The 20,265-nt window shown below is 50.4% G+C and overlaps 1 protein-coding gene and 1 long non-coding RNA gene across 2 annotated transcripts; both read left to right on the plus strand.

Annotated features, from left to right (window-relative positions):
• The first annotated feature begins 1,044 nt into the window (after window positions 1-1,044).
• LOC125487880 lies at window positions 1,045-4,666 on the plus strand. The gene is made up of 2 exons (XR_007266139.1): window positions 1,045-1,477; window positions 2,510-4,666. It is a non-coding gene; the product is annotated as an uncharacterized LOC125487880 (long non-coding RNA).
• Window positions 4,667-5,671: 1,005 nt separating this feature from the next.
• Window positions 5,672-15,148, plus strand: LOC125487881 (glycosylated lysosomal membrane protein). Its single transcript, XM_048620415.1, has 6 exons — window positions 5,672-5,801; window positions 10,071-10,340; window positions 12,274-12,471; window positions 12,761-12,979; window positions 13,545-13,816; window positions 14,265-15,148. The coding sequence occupies exons 1-6, from the start codon at window positions 5,712-5,714 to the stop codon at window positions 14,434-14,436; spliced, it is 1,221 nt and encodes a 406-aa protein (XP_048476372.1). The 5' UTR covers window positions 5,672-5,711; the 3' UTR covers window positions 14,437-15,148.
• The last annotated feature ends 5,117 nt before the right edge of the window (window positions 15,149-20,265 follow it).

Consider the following 20,265-nt stretch of genomic DNA (forward strand, 5'->3'; position numbering starts at 1 on the left):
TGGATGATATTCTGCTCACCTCCACCACAGGCCCTCAGTGCCTGGCTGACTCCTTAACCCTTCTCACACATCTAGCCAACTGGGGACATAGAGTGACCCTGGAGAAAGTGCAATTTTGCCAGGAGACCGTACAGTATTTAGGGTTTCACATCGGGAAAGGGCAGAGAAGACTGGGGGAGGATCGTATAAGGGCCATTGAGCAGGTTCCGACCCCTAAGACAAAAGAAGGAGATCCTCTCTTTCCTGGGCATGGTGGGATACTGTCGGCAGTGGATCCCTGAGTATAGGGAGCGAGACGCTGTGTTGCGAGCCGCCACACTGCAACACGAACCGGCTGTAGTTGAATGGACAGCTGACAGGGATAAGGCATTTAAGGAGTTAAAAAACGCACTGATCAGTGCACCAGCGTTAGGCCTCCCGAACTATAGCCAGCCATTCCAACTATACGTGAACGAATCGCAAGGATTCGCCATGTGTCAGGAACACGGGGGAGGCAAGCGTCTAGTGGCTTGTTATTCCGTGACGCTCCCCGTGGTCGTGATGGGCATGCCAACCTATCTACAGGTGGTCGCTGTTACTGCCGTAATGGTGGAAAAATCTATCACCATTGTGTTGGATCATCCGTGTACGGTGAGAGTTCCCCACGCAGTTCTGCTGTTACCGAACTCTGCTGTAACTCAGCATTTTACAACTGCCCGACGAACTGGCTATGAGGTGATTCTTCTCTCTCGCTCCAACTACAAATACGAGAGGTCCCCGGCCATCAATCCTGCCACTTTTATCCCTTTGCCAACTCCTGAAGGCATCGAACATGATTGCCTACTTACTGTCGAAGCTACCACTACGCAGCGGCCAGATTTGCTGAGCACGCCCATTACAAACCCTGATTTAAACCTGTTTACAGAGGGTTCCTTGCACAGCCCAAGAGACAACTTGCTGTTAGCTGGGTATGCCATAGTCACCCGACACGAAGTGATGGAGACGTATGCCCTGCCTGAAGGAACCTTGGCACAAGCTGCTGAACTGTTCGCAGTCACCCAAGCCTGCCTTCTGGCTAAGGACAAAACAGTAAACATTTATAATGAGAGATAGTAGGAACTGCAGATACTGGAGAATCCGAGACAACAAGGTGCAGGGCTGGATGAACACAGCAGGCCAAGCAGCATCATAGGAGCAGAGAGGCTGACGTTTCGGGCCTAGACCCTTCTCACGCTATGCCTTCAGGGTAGTGCATGACTTTGGGCAACTGTGGAAGAACAGGGGATTTATCAGCTCATCGGTGAAACTGATTAAGCATGCCATCCTGGTACTGAATCTTTTAGAAGCCATACAGCTGCCACAGGTTGTATTAAATGCAAGGCACATACCTCTGCAGGGGATGACGGTTCTAAGGGGAATAGGTTCGCTGACGAAACAGAGAAGGCAGTGACTGTTGGACAGTCTCCATTGTTGCAGACACCACGGGTTGAATCGGGAGGTAGGGAGCTCCCTGTGTGTATTGAAGCGACTCGGTTGGAAGAGGCTCAGAGGCTCGCCCCACGCCAGGAGCAGAGCACCTGGCACAAGGCAGGATGCTATCAATCTGGTTCCATATGGCGCCACCTGGACGGTCGCGTGGTGTGCCCCCTTAGTTTATTTTTGCCCCTGGCTCGCCTGGCCCATGGCCAGGCTCACATGGGCAAAGGAGGGATGCAGCATGTTATCACCCAACAATGGTATGCCCCTGGAATAACAGTAACCATTGAGAAAGTAGCACAGACTTGTTTGGTATGCCAGCAGAATAATAAGGAAAAACAGCTGCTACATTTGACAACTTACCCCAACCAGAATTGTCTTTTGAAAATTTGCAAATCGACTTTGTGCACATGCCTGCTGAGAAGGGGTTTAAGTAATAGTTGACATGTTCTCCAGATGGGTGGAGGCCTATCCAGCGAGGAGGGATGATGCTAGAACTGTGATAAATATATTAATGAAAGAAATCATGCCTAGATTCAGTATTCCAGTGGGAATAAATCGTGACAGAGGGGCCCATTTCACCAACAAACTGGTACAAGGGTTAAAGGAAGCCTGAGGATTTCAGTGGAAATTGCACATCCCCTACCAGCCCCAGTCCTCGGGTATAGTGGAAAGAATAAACGGAGAAATAAAAACGGCCCTAACAAAGGTCTGCCAACAAAATGGCCTCAAGTGGCCAGAAGCCCTACCCTTAGTACCGTACACTATGCGAAATCAGAAGAATAGAAAAACGGGCCTCACCCCTCATGAGATTTTAATGGGACAACCTATGACAGCAGGAACTAGGCCTCCCATGACCCCAGAAAGGGTAGCTTTAATATGGAATGATGAGAAAACATTAAAGTATGTGCAGACGTTGTGTCAGGAAGCAGAGAAGTTACATGAAAGAGTCCGATAAGCCCAAGCACCGCTAAAGGAAGGTAATGTGCATCCATTTAAGCCGGGAGATGGGATATACATGAAATCCATGAATAAAGACTCTTTTTTCCCCCAGGTGGAAAGGCCCTTACCTGGTGCTGCTAACGACCCGCATGGCGGTTAAAGTGAAGGAAAAACCCGACTGGATCCACGCCACTAGGTACAAGTTGCACTACGACGAAAAAGGAGAATAACGTCCTCTCGAAAAGAAAACATCACTGAGAATGAAAGGACACAACATGCGAAGAAGTAAAATCCTGACTGTGGCAATTGGACTGATATATGTTTTCGGACTGCACAGAGGAAAGGCGATAAACACGTTTCTGCGTATGCCTCATGAGTATGCTGATAGAAGTAGTGCCTCTGCTTGCTGGGTATGCACCCTCGTCCCTCACCATGGAGGGGAAGGGGGCATCCCCTTAAGGTCAATCTCTTTTAGCCATAGTGACATATACGCCTGGAGACGTTTTAAAAATCATACATGAAAGGAGGGAGGCATCAGAACCGGGGATTGCTGGATAGGAAACCCGCCCAAAGGCAGTAAGATATGGGAATCCTTGTTACCTCCTTGTGTGAACAGATCACAAGAACTCACCTTTGATGGCTGGTACATATGTCAGAACATCTAGCCCCCCCCGCAGCTTAACCGTGAGGAGGACTGGAATAGGCAGCGAGTGCATATGTCAGCGAGACCACCCTAATGCTACCTTCATGGGCACCAGCCGCTGCGAACCTAACAACACCCTGAACCACACACTGCTGTGGGCCTTGAATGGAACACATTGGGTATGCGGGGTAAAGGCCTACCCTTGGCTCCCGATGTGGTGGACAGGCTGTTGTTATCTAGCATATGTCGTACCCCAGATCTGACACTTTGAGTCTGTAACTCAACATCCCTGGGTACACGGCATAGTCAATTCTGGCACTTATGTACAAAGGAGAGCTAAAACCGAAGCAGGGAGGTTTGGGATAATAGCTTTTCCCTTTTACGGAGCTGGAAAAGCAGCCAGTTAATAAATATGGTCTCTGCATTAGAGAAATTAGCAAACGAAACAGCAGAAGGTTTCAGGGAGACACAGCAAGCTCTATCTGCAGTTACAGTAGAATTAGTGGTGGTTAGGACTGTGGCACTGCAGAATAGGATGGCATTGGATTTTGTATTGGCTGAAAAGGGGGGTACCTGTGCAATTATAGGACAAAAGTACTGCACTTATATTCCCGACGAATCAGAAAACGTTACCAACCTGGCTGATCACATTAGAAAATCGGCCGAGAAAATTAAGAAGAGATCAGTTTCACAATTATAATTCCCCTGAGGTTGGTGGATGTTCGGTAACTGGTGGTGTAATATTTAACATGGTGGTTATTTGCGTAGTAGCTGCTAGATTTATTTGCACCCTGTTACCCCCGATATGAGGACACCGACCTATGGTGCCAATGTACCCTGGAACAGTGATCGAGAGTTTTGATGACGTTTGTTATGATGAGGAGGAATGTTTAAAAATGCGTCCTTACCCAGAGGGATATGAGCCTCCTTTTCACCAAGAGAGAGATGTAAAATTTTAAGTGTTGATCTGAAAAGATCAACAAGGAGGGAACTGTGGAAGAAGAATTTTACATCGCAAGGGTAGATGGAATTTAGTCCAAGACAGAAATTACATTGCAAGGGTAGATGGGAATTTAGGCCAAGACAGAAAAGGCAGCCTTGGGAGAAACTGATGGCATAGAGAAAGAAGTTTAATTAGTTAGCATGCGGGATTTTAACGAGCTTGGTAGAAGTCGGGAGGTAGTTACTCAGACTGTGTTATCACTATGTGCATATTATCTTAGCTAGAGTTAGAGAAGGATCTTTTGATATATTGTCACTATACCAAGGTTTTAGGCTGAATTAGAGATGTCCCTTGCATCCCTGTGGAGCCTAGTTACTGATAAGCTAGAGCTTCAATCAAACTGTGTATCACTCCCTATGCTAGCTGCATGCCGAAGGTCATTTGAAGAAGTAATTATTAAGGTATCTGTAAGACAGCATTCCTGTTACCTCGAGCAGCGTCTGTTTTCTTTAAACTTACAATGAATGAATCGACAAACACAAGATGTCACGGGAACACCCTGCTCTGAAGTTAATGGTAGAAAGGAGATTGTTATACTCTATATTAGCAGAGTCGGGTGCTGGTGGAGATCGACACTCACTCTCCTTGGTACCAAGTAAGAAAATAAACTGCTTCGAACAGGAGCTGGAGTCAAGTCTCATTATTAGTTAAGTAGAAATAAAAATTTCTACGACAATCTGACAATGCAGAAAGTTGGTCAAGTATGTCCTATCCACAAAGAGCGGGACAAATCCAACTTGGCCAATTACCACCCCATCAGTCTATTCTTGATTGTCAGTAAAGTGATGGAAGGTGTCATCAACTTGCTCAGCAATAACTTATCACCAATTGGGGTCTGCCAGGGCCACTCAAGTTCTCATTATAGCCTTGGTTTAAACAGAACTCCAGAGAATTTGCTGCCCATCCCTAATTGCCCCTGAACTGAGTGGTTTACTCAGGTCATTTCAGAGGGCAGTTAAGAGTCAACTGCATTGCTGAGAGTCTGGTGTCAGATGTAGGCCAGACCAGGTAAGGATAGCAGATTTCCTTCTCTTAAGGGCACCAACTGCTGTGTGTAGGATTACGAACCAGCGTCTGATCCTCTGGGTTATCAGCACGGTGACATTGCTTCCATGCCCCCAGTCCCCCTACCTCCCGCAATATTATGACCTTCGTAGATCCTGCCAGGAGGGACATCCCAGAGTGACGTCTCAACATCCCAGAGGAAGAGTCACATCAGACTTAAAACGTTAACTCATAGAATCTGTACAGTGTGTAAAAGTGGTCATTCAGCCCATCGAGTCTGTGCCAGCCTTCCAAAGAAGGCATAGACCCTTCATCAGAAAAAATCAGATTTTTTTTCTGATGAAGGGTCTAGGCCCGAAACGTCAGCCTTCCTGCTCCTATGATGCTGCTTGGCCTGCTGTGTTCATCCAGCTCTACACCTTGTTATCTCAGATTTTCCAGCATCTGCAGTTCCTACTATCTCTATTTCAGTTACTTTTCTGTTTTGTTCTTTGTTCAGCTGTCTGCTTCTTTTCCCGTCTCAGCATGGGTTACTTGATGAAGGGTACCTGCTCCTTTAAGACGTAGTGGTGAGGACTTATGCCTTTAAGGGGTGAAAAATGGCCTGCGCCTTTAAGAGGGGAAGTCAGCTGATCGCGGTCAGGTGATCTCAATGTAACAGACATGGCCGTGTCAGTTACATTGTTACTTTGTTGGTTAGTTACAGTCTACCCAGAACTGGCGAGAGGCTCTAGCTCCTATTCCCATAGAAAGGTAAAGGTGGGACCTTAGGGAAGGGAGGGTTTGGATGTCCTGGTGAGCTGAGAAGGAGAAGTTTTTATTTAAGTTCTCAGCATTTCCTTGCCTGCTAAGTCTCTCATTCTCATCTCCTTTTGGTTTCACTTTATGTCTCACTTCTCTGAATGGGAAAAGAAAATGCTCCCATCTCTTTAACTTCTGTTTCTGCTATGTGCAGTTTAGGGGCTTGTTGGAAGGGTGTGCGGATTTACTTGCTTAGGAGGAGAGGCCGTTCGGCCTGTGGCATCAAGCTAGCCCCGTGTGAAGCAGCACCTTGCCTGCTGCCGAGTCCCAGCAACTCCCTCGCTCGTCTGTCCCCTCTAGCTCCGTGCCTGGGGAGTTATCCATTGAGTTGCTTCAAGCAAGCTGTGTTCCCTTATTTAGCTATCTCCTCTTCTTCCCCCACCCCAAGAGAAGGGTTGGCCTCAGTACCCCTTGGCTGATGGGTGCCCCCTCCTTGTCTGCTACCTGGTGTGCCTCCCTACTGGGTAGGTGTGCCCTTTGGTTGTGGGGGGGGGGAGTGAAATTGGCACAGGGCCTGGGAGTGTGCTGGGAGTTTTACTGGGAGTGTGCTGGTAATCACAAGTTGTGACTGTGTGTTTGTGAGAGAGAGAGAGAGAGATGAGTATGGCACAGAAGGTTATTTTCCCAGTTCATTAGTCATACAGCATGTAAACAGACCCTTCAGTCCAACTCATCCATGCTGGCCAGATGTCCTGAATTAATCTAGTCCCATTTGTCAGCATTTGGCCCATGTCCTTCTAAGCCCTTCCTGTTCATGTCCCCATCCAGATGCCTTTTAAATGTTATAGTTGTACCAGCCTCCACCACTTCCTCTGGCAGCTCATTCCATGTACACACCACCCTCTGTGTGGAAAAAGTTGCCCCTTGGGTCCCTTTTAAATTTTTCCCCTCTCTCCAATTATGATGAGTACAAGGGATCCATCCCATTTGGTTTACTGTTGTGTGAAATTAAGTTTGGGATGGGGCAGGGGTTAAGTATGACTGAGGGGAGAGTGACTGGATTCCCATTGAAGGGTGTCAGACTCTTTTAAATGCATTCTTTCATGGGTTTGGGCATTACTTGCTAGACTGGCATCTTTTTCCCCATTCCTAATTGGGCAGCACGGTGGCTCAGTGGTTAGCACTGCTGCCTCGCAGCATGAGGGACCCAGGTTTGATTCCACCCTCGGGTGACTGTGTGAAGTTTGCATGTTCTGTCAGAGGTTTCATGTCTGTGTGGGTTTCCTCCGGGTGCTCGGATTTCCTCTCGCAGTCTAAAGATGTGTAGGTTTGGCCGTGCTAAACTGTCCAGTAGTGCCCAGGGATGTGCAGGTTAGGGTGGATTAGCCGTGGGAAATGCAGGGGGTGGGTCTTCGAAGGATACAGTTAGGAAGGTTGACGTGGACTGAATGACCTACTTCCACGCTCTGCGGATTCTATGATTCATTTGTGGGACAAGGTTGGCTGGACCAGCATTTATCACCCATCCCTAATTAAGAGTCAACCACATTGCTGTGGGTCCAGAGTCACATGTAGGCCAGACCAGGAAAGGATAGCAGCTTCCTTCCTTGAAGGGCATTAGTAAACCTTTTGGGCTTTTTTGACAATGTTCATCATTAGACTCTTAATTCCAGGTTTTTTTAATTATTGAAATCAAGCTCCACCGTCTGCCCTGGCAGGATTCGAACCTGGGTCCCCAGAACAATACTTGGCTCCCTGGTTTAACAGACCCAGTGATAATACTGCTAGGCCCCCTGATGTAGACGAGGGAGCTGATAAAGCATTAGATCTGTGCGACATCTCCCCTCCAGTTTTTGACAGCTCCCCAAGTGTTGTGTGAAACTGTGCAGTCACTGTGTTGGGGGGGAAAATGCAGCAGCCAACTCCCTGCACAGCAAGATCCCACAAATGGAACAATGCTATAATGACGTGGCATGACGTTTTTATTCTTTTGAGGGGTATACGTTGTTCCCAGGTTGCTGGAGAAGCTCCCCCTTCACCTAGAGAGTAGGAAAAGGGCCCTTTTGTCTCACTGCAGCCCCAGGGCTAGGAGCCTAGCCCCTCCTGCCGGAGGAAGAGAGAAAGCATAAAGGCAAGCTTTCTTTATTGAAGTTCTTTGCATCTGGTGTGGCTACGAGTGGGGTAGGTATATAGGAGACTTTTTTAATCAGTGAAGGAAGCAAAGTTTTTGATGTTTAAGGTAGGAAAATGGAATTGAGAATGATCAGATTGAAGGGGGAGGGCAGACTTGATGGACCAAATGGCCTAAATCTGTTCTTGGATTTTCCCCAATGAAGGGGAGGGGTCAAAGGTTGCTGGGGTATGGTTGAAGTGGAGGCAAGGCCCCAATCTGATTGGTGCTGACTCGATTGGGCAGTGGAGCCAGATTTGACAAGTCACAGTGTCCTGCCAATTTCGGATGAGCTGGGGTTCTGCTGGCCCAATCAGGGGAAAGAGGGTCATCCAAAAGGAAACGGCACAGATTGTCGGGCCGAGTGGCCTGCGTTGCGAAATACGTGCGTCGACCTCAGAAATGAGGAAGTCGAGGATTGACTAACCACTGACTCTAGAATGGGAGATGGTTTGGTCGTGTCAGCTGCCCAGGGCCATCTTCCATCACTGATCCCACCCTCCCAATCCAGCTGCTGTTTGTAGGAAACGCAAAAACACAACCCCCCCCCCCCAGCACCCCCCCCCCCCCACTTCTGGTTACTCCAGGTCGACTTTCTGTTCCATCTTGGTTAGAAATGAAAAGATAGAGTGCCAGTAGGTTTAGGAGGTGATGGCCCAGTGGTATTATCTCTGGACTGTTAATCCAGAGACCCAGGCCCGCCTCCCTAACCTGTTCTTCCTCCCACCTATCTCCTCCTCCCACCTCAAGCCGCACCCCCATCTCCTACCTACTAACCTCATCCCGCCCCCTTGACCTGTCCGTCCTCCCTGGACTGACCTATCTCCTCCCTACCTCCCCACCTACGCTCACCTTTACTGGCTCCATCCCCGCCTCTTTGATCTGTCTGTCTCCTCTCCACCCATCTTCTCCTCTATCCATCTTCTATCTGCCTCCCCCTCTCTCCCTATTTATTTCAGAACCCCCTTCCCCTCCCCCATTTCTGATGAAGGATCTAGGCCCGAAACGTCAGCCTTCCTGCTCCTCTGATGCTGCTTGGCCTCCTGTGTTCATCCAGCTATACACCTTGTTATCTCAGATTCTCCAGCATCTGCAGTTCCTACTATCTCTAATGTTCTGGTGATCTGGGTTCAAATCCCACCATGGCAGATGAATCAGAAATCTGGAATTCCAGAAATCTAATGATGGATCTATTACAGATTGTTGGAAAAACTCCTCTGGTTCCCTCATGTCCTTTAGGGAAGGAAACTGCCATCCTTACCTGGAACAAAAACAGAAGTTGCTGGAAAAGCTCAGCAGGTCTGGCAGCATCTGTGAAGGAAAAAGCAGAGTTAACGTTTCGGGTCCGGTGACCCTCCCTCGGAACAGAATCCTTACCTGGTCTGGCCTACGTGTGACTCCAGACCCACAGCAATGTGGTTGACTCTGAATTGCCTGGTGGGCAATAAATGCAGACCCACCCCCCTCATTTTGTTGAATGAAATTTGTTTTTAGAAATAGGCCACTTGGCCCCTTCAGCCTGCTTGCCCGTTGTATGCAATCTTGGCTGATCTGATTCCCCTCGCACCTGGTAAACCTTTTGCCCCCACCTCCCTTTTACTTATTTGGAATCTGTCAACCTGTGCCTTAATGGCCCTGTGCGGGGTGTTTGGGCACCACATGGTCTGCAATGGATCAGGGAGCGGCACGGTGGCTCAGTGGTTAGCTCTGCTGCCTCAGCGCCGGGGACCCGGGTTCGATTCCACCCTCGGGGGCAACTGTCTGTGTGGAGTTTGCATAATCTCGTCATGTCTGCTTGGGTTTCCTCCCACAGTCCAAATGTGCAGGTTGGGGTGGATTGGCCATGCTAAATTGCCCCATTGCATTCAGGGATGTGTAGATTAGGTGGCGGATAGGTCTGGGTGGTATGTCTGAGGGTCGGTGTGGACTTGTTGGGCTGAAGGGCCTGTTTCCACACTGTAGGTATGACGCCTCACCCACGCGCCAATTACAGATGGGCAAGGGAAGTTGGTGCAGCAGACAGTATCCAAACTCCAGGAACAAATATGTTGGAATCTGAGCATGATATCGATTTCTGTGTCTGTGTCTGTGTCTCTCTCTCTCTGTGTCAGGTTTCTTTTGAATATAACCCTGGGAGAAGTACCCAGATGGCTGACCCCTCTCTGAATGTCCTGCACGTGCGGGCGGTTGGTCCTGATGACACCATCCACTACCTGTGGAGCACCCTGGGGGCGCCCACAGTCCTCCTGGTGTACACTAGCAGTTCCAACAGCTCCCTGCACATCAACTGGACCCGCCTGGAGCAGCGGGATCCCTCGCATGCTGTGCGGATCGAGCCGGCCGAGGCAGTCGTCTACTCCACCGCTGTTGTTTTCTCCCGGGTGAGTTAGTGGGGCGCCAGGCGAATGCAGGCCTGTCGAGTGCGAAATTGCGGCGATTGTTTAGTGCACATCAAGCTCCCACACAGTGGGTGATGCGTTGTCTCCCTCTTGGTTTACCTTTGAGAACTGCGCTCGCGATAGAATGTGACCTGAGCATGTAAAAGGGTCTCGCGCTCTGTCTTACTTCGGGTCACTTGAGGCTTGATGCACTACAATGCTCTGTTGTAAGGTAAAAGCTTGACATCAGTCCGGACACTTATGTGCCTGAACAATCTGTCAGATCCTTCAATACCACAATATCCAGTTGTGTGTGTTGTGGAAGGTGAGGTACCCATTCCTGCATGAGGTCAAACGTTTTCTTAGAGACAAGTTGGCAACCATGTTGACGGAGGAGAAATGTGTGCCACACAAATGCCAGGCAATGCCCTTCACCAGTAAGAGACAATCGAACTGTTACCATCACTGAATAAGCCCCAATTTCAACGTACTGGGGGTTACCATTGACAGAGAATCTAGCCTTTGCCTCCTTGACATTCAATGGTATTGCCATCACTGAATCCCCCATTATCAACGTCCTGGGGGTGACCAGTGTCTACCATCTACATCACTGCAGTGACTTACCAAGGCCCCTTAGCCAGCACCTTCCAAACCCACGACCATTTCTATCCAGAAGGACAAGGGCAGCAGATACATGAGAATACCAAGCTGCCCCTCACCGTCCCGACTTGGGAACATATTGGCTGTTCCTTTGCTGTCGCTGGGTCAAAATCCAGCGACAGGGGCATTGTGGGTCAACCCATGGCAGGTGGACTGCAGCGGTTCAAGAAGGCAGCTCGTCCCCACCGTCTGAAGGGGGCAACTAGGGACAGGGCAGTAAGTGCTGGGCCCAGCCAGTGACTCCCACATTGCACAAATAAATATAGAAGAAAAAATGTGGGTCCCAGGACAGTGGGGAGTGCTGAATTCCAATAGCCACCTCTGCTTAACATTCCCCAGGCCAAGTAGCTTGGGGAGGTGCTCCCAGACCAATGACCCAATGTGAGACTGAGGGATGTGGGATCAATGGTGAGAGAAGGCAAGTTTGAGCTGCCTTATTTACACTGTCTACTCGAAGACGATAACACAGGAGCCCTGCTAAGTGTTTGCTCAGTTATCAGAGGCAATGTTGACTGACTGGGCCGTAGAAATGAGATTTGTTGTGACTGTTGGAACAAATTTCAGGGACTCTGAACAGGGCCGGCTGGTGCCTGGAACGCTGTTGAACAAACAGTTTGAGGCCGAGTGAATTATTGACATGCACTCTGCAACTGTGCTGGGCATCAGACCCCTCTCTATACCCTCCTCCGGCCCCCTACGCCCCCCCCCCCCCCCTGTTCCCCCCCCCCCCCCCCCCCCCCCCCGCCCCCTGTCTGAGTCCCGTCCCCGCCCCCCCCCCCCCCTCCCCATCTCTGTTACCTTCTCCGGCACCACCTCCACCCCCTCCCCACCTCTTCCTAAATCTGCTGCCTTTGCCCCGTCTCTGCCCTCGGGTGACTCCACACCCCACAGCAATGGTGCTTGCTCTCATCCCTTGGCCTACCACGCCCCCAACCCCAAACAAGTGGCTTTCCTTGAGTCCATCTTTAGCTATGACTGTGCCTTCTGTCTGTCCCTTCTGCCAGCCCAGTGCCAATGGTGCAGACACCATATTCTCTGCTCCTTTCAGAGGTGTCACACCCCCATTTCCCCACCCCCCCCAACGCAATGCCCATGGTGATTTCCAATCCCATGATTCCTGCGGCTTGGCACATTTCTAGGCACCAGGCCTTTGCCCGGGAGGTGGAATTCTGAGGTCGGGTGAGCATGGGTTTGGTTTGGCGGGTGTTGGGGGCGATCGGCGAGCCCACCTTTCGGCCCTGTTTGATTTCTGGCTATTTGCCTCCGCACCTTGCAGGTGTTAGAGTACGATGACGTCAACAACGTGGCCAACATCTCCCAGGTGCCGGTGGACAGCCTCTACCCAGCGTACCAGCTTGAGGAGCTCACCTGGGACAACGTCAATGCCACCCTGAACCGCAGCCGGCTGACGGCACAGCTCCGCGGCCGCAACGCCACCAGCCAGCTATTCGGCAACGGGAGCTTCACCTTCCGGGTACGAGCGCAGGAGCTGCTCCTCCTCAGAAATTAATGCTGGCTCCCCCTCAGCACCTTCCTGCAGTGGGCCCTACAGTCAAGGCCCAGGCTTGCTTTACCCTGTATCTAACCCCATGCTGTCCCTGTCCTAGGGGTGTTTGGGGGGTGGGGGGACAGTGTACAGGGAGCTTTACTCTGTATCTAACCCCGTGCTGTCCCTGTCCTGGGAGTGTTTGATGGGGCAGGGACAGCGCAGCGGGAGCTTTACCCTGTATCTAACCCTGTCCTTTATTTTCCAACGTTCCCAGATCTCTGCCTTTGAAGGCACAAGTCGGGATTTGGAGTTGCCTTGCCTCCTGCACACGGCCAACAGCTCGAAGTTGGAGTTCCTCGTCGATGGTGTCGCGCCGCGTGGGAACCGCTCCCGCTTCACCCTGGAGCTGTTTGTCCTGGAGGATGCGGGGATGAGGCGAGAGTTGAGGGCGGTTCGGAGTATCGATGATGAATACACCCCGAGCATCTTCCAGGTAGCCGTCAGTCCGAGCCCCCACCTCCTCATCTTCTGCCGTGGAACGGCGATGCTGCCCGTAGTGGAATAGCACCCCCCCCACTCCCCCCAAACCTTCTGTTAATTGGAGCCCCTTCTGGTTTCCAGTCCGTTCGCGCCAGTCTACGTGACACCGCGCCAGGTCTAAATCTGCCCCGCTGCGGGTACTGAATGACTACGCCGTTTTCCTTTTCATTTCCCTAGCGCCTATCTCTCCGTGTGTCAGAGCGCTGCGCGTCCGCCCGGCCAGCTGTGGCAGTTCTTGCCTTCGCTCAACTTGTGCAGAGCAAGCTCCGGTGTTGGGGGGGGTGGGTGGGGTCATCGTTTGAAGTCAAGGGGTAATTATTGCCCTGGATTTGCCCTGCCCTTTAGGTCACCCTCGGCCAGCTCGGGAGGGAGGTGAGGTCCTGGGCATTGGCATCTGCCAGGGTGGTGCTCCTGGGAGGACGGTGGTGGTGGTGGTTCCCAGGACCACGTTGGCCAACTCTAACCTCTCTTTTTTTTTCTTAAATTTATTTTTCTCCTCGCCAACTTTCCTTTCCCAGATGGATCAGCTGGTAGCGGTAAGAGAGAACCGGAGTACTATCACCAGCTTCCTCCAGTGGAAACCGGTTGCTTACGTCTCCCAGGAGCCCTCGCTGGCGAGCTCGGTGCCCGCTCGCCAGAACAGCCTGAAACCAGACCGCAACCACAGCCTGCCGGCCTTCAGCATTGCCTACGCTTTCTTCGGTGCCCAAGTGCCCACCGCGGCTGCAGTGAACATTTCCTTCGGTGGCCCTGGCGGGGAGTTCTACAATGTCAGGAGGCACATCAGCTGGTGAGCCGCTGGAAAGTGGGAGGGAGGGAGGGAGGCATGGAACGAGATGGGGGTGGGGGGATGCGGAGCAGAGTGTAGGTCCCGCTGAATCTTTGGCTCGATTCTGAAGAAGGGTCCCGACCCGAAACGTCAGCTTTCCTGCTCCTCTGATGCGTTCCTCCAGCTCCGCGCTTTGTTATCTCCGGATTTGGAGATCCTTGCCTTCAGGGGGTGGGGAAGCTGGTGTGGACGGAGGGCAGCTTTCTGGGCTGTGTTCTGAGCTGGAGAGCCATTTTGTTTCTCAATCGGGCGCTGAATCTCTGTGACCCGCGCACGCCCTGTATCTCTGACCTGCGCGCCGTGTCTCTGTCTGTCTTGCGCCAACCCTCAGCCGCTTACTCCTCGCCCCCTCCCCCCTCCAAGTGATGCGTATTTTGCAGTTAACCTCTGACCTTCCTTCCATGGGCAGGTCAGCTCTGATTGGACACGGAGAGCCCCCCCAGGAGCGATTCTCTGTTCTGGTGATGGCGATTATGTCTGTGGGGTTGGGACTGCCCATCTTGCTGCTGGTGTGGGGTGCAATGACAGTCTGGATTGTACGTCGGAAACGAACCCCATCCCTTTACCAGCCTGTGAACTAGACTCTTGAGAACCTGATGGACCACGCCTACTTCTGCACTGACCAGTCTCCTGCCTCCTCCAGTGCATCCCTGGTCCAGGAGGCATATTGTTCCACCTTTTAAGCTGTGGGATTCAGACCTGCAGATGTTTTTTTTTAAACCTCATGTTTACAATGTTTGAACTGTTACTGCTTTACTCTAGCCACTTTGCAGTGAGGGACAGTGTAGAGGAGGCTTTACTCTGTATCTAACCCTGTGCTGTCCCTATCCTGGGAGGGCTTGATTGTGGGGGTGTGGGGGGTTGGTGGGATTGTCAGTGTAGAGGGAGTTTTACTCTGTACCTAACCAGAGGATGCCCCTGTCCTGAGGGTGTTTGGGGGTGGGGAACAGCATAGAGGGAGCTTTACTCTGTTTCTAACCCCGTGCTGTCCCTGTCCTAGGGGTGGGACTGGAGAGCAGCAGCGACAGCAATGTTTGCTGAGATTAATTTGCACAGTAAACCACAGAGATGAGATTTTATTCCTTGTGTGGGATTTGAGTTACAGACTGAAATCTTCAAAGCAGACCCATGATGCGTTTTAAAACAAAATCTGAGCGACTAAGCGAACAAAAAGGGGGTCAGACAGCACCTCATGGAATGTCGGCAGCCATTATGGAATGTTTTGCAGTTTCTGTTCAAAAGGCACAGTTTTTTGTTTTTAATAACTAAAACAGTTTGGAGCCCTGTAGCTTATGCAATGGACGTGGCCTCGTTTTTTAAACATTTTCCCCTTAGGGGACAGGGATTTCCAGTCGAGAATCTCTGAGGGCGCCCTCCACCTGGGGGCTGCAGCTGCACAGCAAGATCCCAAAGTAGGGGGAGGAAAACCAGCCACAAGATCTTGTTTTTGTTTTAAAACTAATGCTGGTTGAGAGGTCAATATTGGCCTCAGGACACTGGGGGAGGACGTCTGCATCCTTGTCTCCGCTCCCCCCCCCAGCAAAACTTCCTTCCAATCGAGGCCGTTGGTTCTTTTACATCCGCCAAAGTGGGGTGGGGGTGGAGGGGGTCAAGACTAGTCCCTTCAGTCTAATGCCTCGGCCTGGGAAGCAGGGTCGTGTGACTCTGCCTGAGACTAGGCTCCCACTACCCCACCCCAGGGTGGGTGTGGGGTCTTCCCCGCGAGGCCTCGTGTAGCCTAATAGCCCTGCCTGATCTCGGTTTGACTGCGTGGTGGCCACGCCAGGCGTGGCTGTGTCAGAAAACGAGCCACTTGCGTTTTTGAGCAAATTTTATTACTTACCAAATACAAACGTAACACCACACATACATTCTGTATATTTAAAAAAACATTTTTACAAGTGCTGGCCTTGGTAAGAAATAATGTTTAGTTGTCAGGAGCGAAAGCTCAAAATGTGCCCCACAGTGTAATTGCCCCTTTGGGAGTGCAATTGTTATTCAAATCCTTTTTTAAAAAAAATCTGGGGTGGAGATAAACCTTGACATACAATCCCCCCCCCCCCCCCCCCCCAAAAAAAAACCAGTTTTCTTTAAAAAAAGATCAAGTTGTCTTGTTAACTGTCAAGGGAAATGGCAAACCAGTTCACCCCTCGACACCTCCCACCTTTTCCAATACCTCACCCCTCTTTCTGTGACCCAGGATCAAGTGGAGTTGACCTTTTGAAGGCTTCTGGTCGTAGACTTTGTCGGCATGTCAGAGGTGGCCAAGTCGATAACAGCCAGATCATGTAGGCCCCATCCCAGGGTCCAGTTTGTGCGTGAATAGGGTGCGGGCAGGAGAGAGTTAAGTTGACTTGCGGTTTTAGCCGAGCTGAGGATGGAAGTGGCAAATCGAGCGCAACATCTCTGAACGGATTGATTAGAAAAATAGGTTAAATAAAAAGAAGTAATGGGAGAAGGGCCCTCTTGTGGTGCAGTGTCTCTGCCCTTGGACCAGGAAGCCTAACTTTAAGTCCCACCTCTACCAGAGATGGTGTAATAACATCTCTGAACAGGTTGGTTAGGAAAATAGGTTAAAGTAAAAAAGTATTATAAATGGTGATGGGAGAAGGGCCCTCTTGGGGTGCAGTGGTAGTGTCCCTACCCCTGAACACGGGTGTGGGTTCAAGTCCCACTTGCTCCAGACATGTGTAATATCATCTCTAAACATCTAGAAAAGTAGATAAATTTTTAAAAATGTAATGGGATTAGAAAAAAGGTGTTTTTTTTTAAAAAGTGGTGGGCCCTTAATGGTACATAAAATAATTAATTGGAATACACTAGTAATTTACTGCTGGTAGTTAATACATAAAAAAAACCCACATGATTTGGTAATGGGAGAAAAATACTGTTAGATTGTGTGCAAGGCACAATATAAAATGTAGCCAAAACTTCCGGGTGGCTCTGGGCCTAGTGACCTGGAGGTTGTTGCTAGGGTAACCGGCAACAAAAGGTGCAAGTTCCAAGGGGAAGAAAAAGGGATTTTCCTCATGAGCGGAACATATTAGAAAGACGAAAGCAGAACTATGTAAAGCTAAGATGCTGGAAGAGTGAACACTGACCTTCTTATGGTTCAGATCTGGGCCTAGGTCATCCTGCATTGTCTTAGCAATGGTGTCAATGGGCAGAACAAAAATGGCTGCCTAGGCCTGAATGGACACTGGCTTTTTTTTTGGTGTGTGGAAGGTGGAAGCAGTGTTATATATATTTATATTTATATTTACACAGTAAATGAGGAGTTGCTTAAAGAGCAAGATGTGAAAAGAGGGAGCGAGAACCCGCTTGTAGTTTTCCTGCTCTCGGTGCCGCTTCCTCCCACCATCATGGCTGCTGGGAAGTGGCAGAAATGGTGTCGTCTGCTTTCCCCCCACCTCTCCTCTGTTCGCTGCTCGATCTTCGCGTGTTATGCTCGCTCCCCTGTCTCGGGGTCTATGTCCGTATCTGTAAAATGGGTGGCGGGGGGAAGAAGGCAGAATTGTGTGTGTGAGAGAGAGAGAGAAAGAAAAACCCTGCGTCACTAAGCGAAACGTGGAACTTTGGAGCGAGCTCAGGCCCTTCGTTTGCTCGATCCCTGGGTTGTCTCTCCGCTCCAAAGCGCAGAGCAGGCGGGGCTTGAACCCGTCGTCTCCTGGCTCTGAGGCAGGGACGCTACCATTGTGCTACAAGAACCCCCCTCGGCTCAATCAATCCCTCTGTTTAATCCACTCAACGGGTCTCTGCTCCCCCCAGGAGTGAGTCCCCCACTCTCCAGTAGGAGTAATTCCTCCACTTCTCCACCCCCGATTCACTGGGAGAATGTATTTCTCCTGAATTCTCAAATGGAAATGATTGTGACTGTCTTAAATTAACAGCCCTCTGGTTCTGACCTATCCCACAAGTAGAAACATCTGTCCATCGGCCGGCTGCTGAACTTAAGGCCTTGCAGGCTAGGAAAAAAATAGCCCAGTTGGTAGTTTTGATTGTCATTGACCGAGAACCCTGGCTTCTCAGCTGGGGTGGGTTGACTCACCCATGCTCCAGAGGCTTGGCTCCCTGTTCATCTCCACCTCGATCTGGTGGAGGGGGAATGCTGGGGGCACCGGGCCCTGTGCCAGGGTCTGGATTGAGTCCTGGGACGGCACGTGAGCGGCATCGGAGCCCAGCTGGTTAAACACGCTGCTCCCAGAGGGCGGCAGGCTCCCAGCGACTGTGGCGAACGAGTGCCAGGGGTCACAGGGACGTTCCGAGGGCTCCGCTGGTATGTCTGGGGAATCGGGAGAGAAGCCGGGAGTCAGTGACTGGAGAAGGGGAGACAAAATACAGGTGAATATGACGATCCTCTCGCCCAGTTTTGCTCCCCGGTTCCCAGTGCAGATCTGGTATGTAAACGCGTCACGCTGCAATGACTCCCTCCCACTGGTACTGTGACAGGTCTCTGAAGGTAGGTGTAGTATGAAAATGTGCCATGCTGCCACAATGACCTCCTACCAGGGGTGGTGCTGTGACAGGCTCTGAGGGGTGGTCTAGTATTGAAGCATGCCATGCTGCCACAATGACCTTCCACCAGGGGTGGCGCTGTGACCGATCTCTGAAGGCAGATCTGGTGTGTAACTGCAACACATTGCCATGATGACCTCCCACCAGAGGAATGGCGCTGTGACGGGTCTCCATGTGTGGATTTTATGTAAACGTGTCACGCTGCCACTCTGACCTCCCACCAGCAGTTGGCACTGTGAAAGGTCTCTGAAGGCAGAATAAAAGAAGCCTGAAAGAGCCATGCATGCTGGAAATCTGAAACAAAAGCAAATTGCCAGAAAGGGTCGAGGCCTGAAACGTCAGCCTTCCTGTTCCTCTGATGCTGCTTGGCCTGCTGTGTTCATCCAGCTCTACACAGGATTGGTTGACTAACAGGAAGCAAAGATTGGGGATAAATGAGTGCTATTCTAGCTGGCAGTCAGTGACTAGTGGTGTGCCTCAGGGATCGGTGTTGGGACCGCAATTATTTACAATTTATATAGATGATTTGGAGTTGGGGACCACATGTAGGGTGTCAAAGTTTGCAGATGATACTAAGATGAGTGGCAAAGCAAAGTGTGCAGAGGACTGTGAAACTTTGCAGAGGAACATAGATACATTGAGTGAGTGGGCAAAGGTCTGGCAGATGGAATACAATGTAAATAAATGTGAAGTCATACATTTTGGTAGGAGTAATAGTAAAAAGGATCATTACTTGAATGGTAAAAAGTTGCAGCATGCTGCTATGCAGAGGGACCTGGGTGTCCTTGTGCATGAATCACAGAAGGTAGGTCTGCAGGTACAACAAGTAATTGGGAAGGCAAATGAAATTTTGTCCTTCATTGCTAAAGTGATTGAAATAAAAAGCAGAGAGGTTATGTTGCAGCTGTACAAGGTGCTGGTGAGGCCACACCTGGAGTACTGTGTGCAGTTTTGGTCTCCTTGCTTGAGAAAGGATGTACTGGCACTGGAGGGGGTGCAAAGGAGGTTCACTAGGTTGATTCCAGAGTTGAGGGGGTTGGCTTATGAGGAGAGACTGAGTAGATTGGGATTATATTCATTGGAATTCAGAAGATTGAGGGGGGATCTTATAGAAACATATGAAGGGAATAGATAAGATAGAAGGAGAGAGGATGTTTCCACTGGCAGGTGAAGCCAGGACAAGAGGGCATAGCCTCAAGATTAGAGGGAGCAGATTTAGGACTGAATTGAGAAGGAACTTCTTTACCCAGAAGGTTGTTAATCTATGGAATTCCTTGCCCAGTGAAGTAGTTGACACTACTTCAGTAAATGTTTTTTTAAAAAAAGTAGATTTTTTTTTTTGAACAATAAAGGAATTAAGGGATACGGTGAGAACGCGGGTAAGTGGATCTGAGTCCACGAAAGGATCAGCCATGATCTTCTTGAATGGCAGAGCAGGCTCGAAGGGCCAGACGGCCTACTGCTGCTCCTAGTTCTTATGTTCTTGCACCTTGTTATCTCGGATTCTCCAGCATCTGCAGTTCCTACTATCTCTGCCAGAAAATCTCGACAGGTCTGGCAGCATCTGTGGCTAGAAATCAAAGTTAACGTTTTGGGTCCAGTGACCCTCCCTCAAATCCAACCCCACCACCAAAGACATTTTTCCCTCCCCACCCTTATCTGTTTCCGGAGGGACCACTCTCTCCGTGACTCCCTTGTCCGCTCCACGCTCCACGCTCCACACTCCCCTCCAGCCCCACTACTTTTCCCTGCAACCACAGGTAGTGCTACACCTGCCCCTACACCTCCCCCCTCCCCCATCCCAGGCCCCAAGAAGACCTTCCACATCAAGCAGATGTCCACCTGCACATCTGCTAATGTCGTATACTGTATCCGCTGTTCTCGTTATGGCCTCC

The sequence above is a fragment of the Rhincodon typus genome, chromosome 46 (genome assembly GCF_021869965.1).
Source record: "Rhincodon typus isolate 14 chromosome 46, sRhiTyp1.1, whole genome shotgun sequence".
NCBI classification, from domain to species: domain Eukaryota; kingdom Metazoa; phylum Chordata; class Chondrichthyes; order Orectolobiformes; family Rhincodontidae; genus Rhincodon; species Rhincodon typus.